This window comes from Perca flavescens, chromosome 24 (genome assembly GCF_004354835.1).
Source record: "Perca flavescens isolate YP-PL-M2 chromosome 24, PFLA_1.0, whole genome shotgun sequence".
NCBI lineage: Eukaryota > Metazoa > Chordata > Actinopteri > Perciformes > Percidae > Perca > Perca flavescens.
Window position 1 is genome coordinate 14,992,420 of NC_041354.1, and position 7,421 is coordinate 14,999,840.

Sequence of the window (7,421 nt, forward strand, 5' to 3'; positions counted from 1 at the left end):
CAGAAATCACCATAGGTATTTGAAAGGCGCACATTTCCCTATGTCAGAGGACCCACTTAAATACTGGAAAAGGCACCAACTTGTATTTCCAAATGTTTTTAAAATAGCACTAAGCTCTCTGTGCACTCCAGCATCATCAGTGCCATGTGAGAGGGTCTTCTCCAAGGCTGGGGAAGTAGTCGGCAGCCGACGAAACCGCCTCTAACCAAGCACCGTAGAACACATTTTGTTTCTCAATAAAAATCTGGAAAGCAAAACCAAGTTCCCCATAACGTCATTCACAATCCCTGTTACGGCACGAGCACCTTCCCCAAACCTGACAGGTGACATGAGGGCTGAAGAACGGGTGGAACACCTCAGGGTGGGGCAGACAATCACAAAGGCGGGAAAACACAAGGCAGGAAGTAAAACAAGACAAGGAATAGGAGAAACAGAGGGACATCGAAATAAAACAGGAAACTAAGCATGAAACATACATGTCAAAGCACAGATAACAGAACACATGTCACAGTAAACCAGGAAACCGGGAAACATTAAACACAGTAAAGCAGGACAAACTACAACCAAAACCACAACCTCCTCTTCGAAAGACAACTTTATTTTTAATAAAGCAATATATTTTTTTATACACAATATGTTCAGATTTAGATTTACTGTTGTCCTACCATAACCATTCACTCTGTTTTAGTGAGACCCTGGATCCATATAAGGGTAGGGGGGATTAACTGTCTAAAGCCCAAAAATGATAAGTTTATGATAAAAAAAAAAATGACAAATACAAGCGGGAGGCAGTGAATATTTTGCATATCTGTTTGCAAAATGACTAAAAGGATGAAGTGATTATCAAAATAGTTGCGATCGTCGATGAATCAGCAGATTGTTGCAGCTCTATTCTGGCCCGTTACACTCTGACTTTGAAGAAAGAAACACACTTTTCTCTGATGGAAATAGATGTAGCGATTCAACATTATAGCTTATCCCTCTTCCTCCTTGTCTTTTGTCTTCTTGTCTTCCGTGTGGAAGACTTTTCCATTGGCCTGCTTCCTCCAGCTAAGTTTGATGTGGTCGTTCAGCCCCTGGTCCCTCAGCTTCTGTTTGAGCTGAGACACAAAACTCCTCCACTTCATCATCATCATCATCATCATCATCATTATCATCACTTACAGAGAGACACATATTTTGCACTTTTTTTTTTTTTTTTTTTTTTTTTTTAGAAGTCTTTTGTACATACTTTTCTCAGACTGCTGGATTGCATTTGTACATTTTCCTGGTGCGTTTGGTGTCAGATAGAAGTTTCTGCTGAATGTTGATTCATAACTAGTCCTAATTCTCCCTCACTTAGGCCCACATAGTGCCACTACTTACTCTTTACTTCGGCACAAAGCTCACGGCACATACCTGGCAGGCCAAAGCATTGTAATAAGTATATTGTATAGAGCCTTCGAAGAAATGGGTATTTCCAATAATGTTTTATCTTATCTACCTTCGAAGTCACTGTCCCATTATCTTTAATCTGACTATTATTTGCCACTGTTCATCACACCCCCAACCGGCCCCGTCAGACACCGCCTACCAAGAGTCTGGGTCTGCCGAGGTTTCTTCCTAAAAGGGAGTTTTTCCTTGTTACTGTCGCAACAGCCACTGCTAATGCTTGCTCTTGAGGGAATTGCTGTAATTGTTGGGGCTTTGGAAATTATAGTGTGGTCTAGACCTACTCTATCTGTAAAGTGTCTCGAGATAATTCTTGTTATGATTTGATACTATAAATAAAATTGAATTGAAAAATTGAATTCTTATTTTAAAATGCTTTGAAGAGTCATTTGGTTGTTCTGTTTTTGCACAAACGTCTGATGCGTGATTTACCTGCTTCAACATGGCCTCCATCACAACAGGGTCATTCACATCCAGAGAGTTCTTGTTCTCAAACCGCACTTTCATCACTCGCTTTGAAACAGACGTCGCTTTGAAAAAAGAAACCAAAGTTGATCAGATATAACATTTCGGGCTGGATAATAATCAGCATGCTGTTCCTTCCCCATCAACAGTTTAAACAATGACCTCCATCAGCTGCAGATTTTCAGCATTAAGTCAACCTAAACGTATCATCATGCATGCTAACTTTTCAAACTATTCCATGAAAATTATCCACATCATGAGTGTTTAGATGAATTGTCCAGAACTTTGTTTTGTTCTTTTTATATTCTCATTTGATACTAATGTAAACCTGAATCTAAATCTAAATGCCGTGTGAAACACGGGTTAGCACATGAATGTGTTAAGATTACAACCATTGACATAAAAAATAAATGCCATCTACTTTAGATTGCGTTTGATTGACTTCAGATGTCACTAAGTCTTCTTAGCAGTGGTGGAATGTACTCAAGTACTGTTAAGTACACATGTTGAGGTACTTGTACTTTACGTGAGTCTTTTCTTTCCATGCCACTTTCTACTTCTACATTTGAGAGAGAAATATTGTACTTTTTACTCCACTAAATTCATCTGACAGCTTTAGTTACTTTACACATTAAGATTTAAAAAAACAAACACACATAGTTAATAAAATATGATGTTTTGTTATAAATTAAACTAGCCAACAATATAACGGCCTACAAGTCCAGCTGAAATGATTAGACCATTAAACACAACTGTTTGGATCCTTTCCAGTTTCTAAAATGTGAGGATTTTTCTGAGTACTTTTACTTTTTACATTTCCCTGAAGATACTTGTAATATTTTTAATGCAGGACTTTTACTTGCAACAGGGTATTTTTACTGTGTTGTATTAGTACTTAAGTAAAGGATCTGTATACTTCTGCCACTGTTTCTTAGTTTAGTTTAGTTTTCTTAAGAGACTTTTTTTTTTCTTCTAATTTAGCTGTTGTGATGTGTGATTTGCTTAAATAAAGGAATATGTTTCGCTCACGTGGGCCATAGCAAATGAACGCTCTCTCCATGTCACAGGGCCAGTCCTCCCAGTTTCCAGAGTTGCTGAAGTCTGCAGCCACACAAGTCTCGTTCCCGTATTTGTTATCAGGTTGCCCCTTTTTCCAGAACCTGAATGAGGAGCTGCTCCCATCGGACCACTTCCACGAGTCTCGGAAAAGGCCGATCCAGGCTACCGATCCAATGTTTTCAGTATATTGTGTAAATGTCGTATCATATACCTTCCTGTTCTCTGTCAGGTTTCTCACACTGGCCAGGTCGGTGTAGTGTTCTCTGCAGTAGCTCTGTGCCTCGGTCCATGTCACGGCTTTGGTGATTGTGACAAAAGTCACATCTGACCCTGAAAATGGAGCACAGAAAAGTGTAGAGGCGGCATAACATACAGCCTCCCATCCGTCCACATCTGGGATTCATGCCTTCATGATCTCTAAGCTAAATCCACTGAGATATAAGGAACCACATCAATAAACTAATGAACTGATTTTTTTAACAGTCCTCCATGTTAGAAAGGGATTGTCTGTAAAAGCTACAAAACAACAGACCTACTTTATATTGTTGTTTTTCTACATATGAATATATTCTCAGGTTAATTAAAAACACACACACACACACACGCGCACACGCAAGTTTGTGGCACTATCTTTGTGGGGACCTGTCATTGACATAATGCATTCCCTAGCCCCTTACCCTAACTTTAACCATCACAACTAAATGCCTAACCTTAACCCTTAGCCTCACCCTAACCACAACCTGATTCTCTCCCTAATCCTACAACCAAGTCTTAACTCTCAAACAGCCCCTTAAACTTGTGTGGTCCAGCATTTGGCCCCACAAAGCTGTCGGGACCTCACAAGTATACTGGACTCCCGGTTATTGGACCCCACAAATATAGTTAAACAAGCGCACACGCTCACTCAAACACACACACACACACACACACACACACACACACACACACACACACGTACGTTCTGTTTATATTTGTCATGGTTGCAGTTTTCAGTTGTGGTTTTTCCTGTTTTATTTTGTCAATTCATTCCATGTGTTTGACAGGTTCATTGTTATTTGTTCATTGCTGTGTTTTACCCATGTTAATTCTGTTTTGTTTTCCTAGTTCCTTCCTTGTTTGATTTCATGCTTCAGTTTCCTGATTTATTTTGTAGAGTCTGATTCCCCTGAGTTATGTCTTGTTTTACTTCCTGCCTTGTGTATTTTCCCGCCTCTGCGATTGTCTGCCCCGCCCTTATGTGTCTCACCTGTTCATCAGCCCTCACCTGCACCTCGTTTTACCCTCGTTACCTCATGTTTTTAGTTTCTGTGCATCTATTGTCTGTTGTCAGCTCACTGAGTTTGTTACTCCCTGTGTTTTGGCACCACTTTTGCCTGCCTGCCTGCATCAGGATTTCCTTTGTTGTGAGCCGTATTATTTGATAAGTCTTCTAAATCTTCTATTTCCTCCTCGTCTCTGCAGTTTGGCTCCAAGCCTGCATCCCTACATGTGACAATATTTGCTGTCCAAAGTCAAAGTAAACTTTATTATCCCACAAGGGGGAAATCATGTGGTCTTAACTGTGTGCATATGAACGTACACATGTCTAATCTCTGTAATATATATATATAATATGTCCACCCCTGGTGGTGTTGACAAGACACATTGTCTCCTTACACAGCAATGGTGATGACACACTGAGCCACTTTACTGCTCTCATTCCTGCCATCTAATTATTTGCTTGTCACTCACCTATAAAGCACTTTGAATGGCAATAACCTGTGTGAAAGGTGCTGTACAAGTCAAGTTTGTCAGATTGATTGATACTACAGAGGCCCAAATACTGAAAACAAAGAGGAGCAGAGAAGGGAAACTTCACTAGTTAATATTCTCACCTTTGACATTTACGCAGATTGCATACATGGCTTTGTTACAACTGTAGAAGTTGTCCCATAGTCCAGTACCAAACATGGTTGCACAGGGGTTGTCATACTGTGGTTGTCCAGTCTTCCATTGTCTGAACTCCGTCTCCCCAGGTTTGTAGAAACTTGTGTCTGACAGTGACCAGCCCCAGCTGCCCAGGACCTGGCCATCGTGCAGCCCTATCCAGGCTCGCTGAAATAAATATTTGATTGGCATATAACATTACATTACATGTAATTTAGCTGACGCTTTTATCCAAAGCAACTTACAATTGATACACATTGATTACAGCAGCAAAGAAACAATCCCTCGTAAATGGTTAGAGAGGGATCCACCCACAGTAGATAATTGGTTTGAAATTATTAAAAGAGATTCATGAAATGGAAAGACTGACTCCTACTACGGCTACAAAAGGACTTCTATGCCACAGTGGACAAAATGGATAATATATTTATTAGAATAAGAGACATGGTTGATGGTCTCTCCTTCTACTCTACTTATAATATAATATCAAACTTTGTGTCTAAGGCACTTTTCTTAACAAGGTTATGAAGTGCGTTCCAGAAAAAAAAAACAGCAGATAAAAGCCAAGAACACAACCAACAACAATGAGAAACAAAGGCCCGGTCGCATTTGATCACAAGCCCAGACCTCGGAACAACCAGCAGAGCTGAATCCTTTGATCTAAGGGAGCTGCCAGGCACATAGGGGGTAAATAAATCCTCGATATAATCTGGAGCAAGGCCATTCAATGCATTCATTCCAAGTGATCATTAAAATCTTGCTCATTATAGCAACCCAAAATGAATGCAATGCAAAGTATGACTCCTCCATTATAAGCCATAAGACTATACCTAATGCTGAGATGTTGAATTGACATAATACCTGCCATTAATGAGTACGTTTACATGCACACCAATATTCCACAATTATTCCGAATATGACAATATTCCAAATTTGATACAGGTCATGTAAACAGCATTTTCCAGTTGGATATTCCGTATGAGGCCTTTTTCCGAGTATAGCATGTTCCGATTAAGACGTGGGATATTCGGTGTTATTCAGGTTTTAACAGTTTGCAAGGCTGCAGACACGATAAGAAGGAGAAACACAGCTACTTTTAAACATTATCAAAGACTTGGATATCAACAGGATTTTGGTTATGCACATACATCGCTACACCAACTTTTTCAAGAAGCTGGTTGAAGGAATGAAAGCGGGAAGCTGTGTTGGCACGGTCCATCAACTCCACCGCTGGTAAACGTTTTCGCAATAAGAGCAAAAACCTGAATATTATGTGCATGTAAACATAGTCACTGTTCTACTGGGACAGTACTGTTTTGTTTTGCTTTCTATATGTTCAAACAATAAGTAAAATCTAAGTATAAAAAAACAACTAAACGTCTAAAACACAATATCCAGGTGCCCATCCCATATGAACATTGAAACAGGTTTTGCTCTCTGTAATTATTAGTAGATACTATGGACGGTTTCAAACCAGCAGTCCTTAACATCTTTGTCACAAGATGAAGTAGAGAGAGAAAAGGGAACTCACAGAGCTGTTAGTTGAGAAGAACATGTTGTCTAAAACTGCCGTGTTGTTCAGGGTCTTCATGTCCTCCTTGTAGTTCATAGTGGCCAGGTCAGTGTATTTCTCTCTGCAGTAACTCTGTGCTTGAGTAAAGGTCTTCCGCTCATAAACAAAATGTTACTGACATCCAGCAGGGGACGAGGCAGCACTCAGCCCTGTAGTGAAGGACATACATTTAATATCAACGCCTTTTTAAGACATTCTGCATCACTGTTATGCTGATGATGAACAGTTTTATGTTACAGTTACACCTAACAGTGCCTACGATCTGAAAAACCTTTTGATTGTTGAAAACTGAAACTGAAAACTTTTGAATGTAACTGTAATTTATTTACCTGACTTTGGTTTTATCATGTCAGTTGTTTTGTCATGCTACGTACCTTTTATCTTTGTAATGTTTATCTGTTTTGAGGCAAATCTTAAACCATCTGACTTTATTGTAAACAACTTCTTCAACTTCTGTTATTTTAAATGTGCTAAAGACATAAAGATGACTTGATTTATATATAATATAATGATATAACCAAAGTGGGTCATAATATTCTCTCTCTATTTGCTCTTTAGTCGCAAGGATAAATCGATGTACTGTAATAAAAGACTATACACATTTATGAGATAATAAACACTTGCCTGATGCAGCCATAATGAGAAGAACTTTGTCCATGTTGTTTGCTCTCGTTTCACCTCAGTGTGTGACTTCAGACTGGCGACGGCTGATAAAGCTTATTGTTCGTTATGAACAATGTAAAATACCTCTGTTGTTTGGCTTCATGGAAATTGTCCACAGGCAACAGTTATTTGCATGTTAGGCAAATAATAGGCATAACAGTATCTCCGGGTGACCCTGCTGCCCTTGGGACCGTCATCAGCAGGGAACTGTGAAGCTCTGCTCTGTTCCTGGCTGGCAAAAGGAGCCACTAGATTCACAGCGGAGCGTACAAGTCCATTTAAAACAATGCAGCTTAGCGCCCGC

General features: G+C 39.6%; 1 protein-coding gene across 1 annotated transcript; it reads right to left on the minus strand.

The window, feature by feature from the left end:
• Positions 1-974: 974 nt before the first annotated feature.
• LOC114550671 (C-type mannose receptor 2-like) lies at positions 975-6,490 on the minus strand. Its single transcript, XM_028571430.1, has 5 exons — positions 6,413-6,490; positions 4,830-5,049; positions 2,926-3,285; positions 1,864-1,961; positions 975-1,100 (listed from the first exon to the last, which is right to left on the minus strand). Exons 1-5 carry the CDS (start codon positions 6,488-6,490, stop codon positions 975-977), a joined length of 882 nt encoding a protein of 293 aa, XP_028427231.1.
• Positions 6,491-7,421: the final 931 nt, after the last annotated feature.

Bases quoted from the DNA above. Each gene is read 5' to 3' on its own strand.
- LOC114550671 (XM_028571430.1), bottom strand. From the start codon at position 6,490: ATGAACTACAAGGAGGACATGAAGACCCTGAACAACACGGCAGTTTTA. The intron at 3,286-4,829 runs GTGAGAATATTA...CTCCATTTTCAG, and splicing joins AATCTGCGTAAATGTCAAAG to GGTCAGATGTGACTTTTGTC. The intron at 1,101-1,863 runs GTAAATCACGCA...TTTGTGTCTCAG, and splicing joins TGGAGGCCATGTTGAAGCAG to CTCAAACAGAAGCTGAGGGA.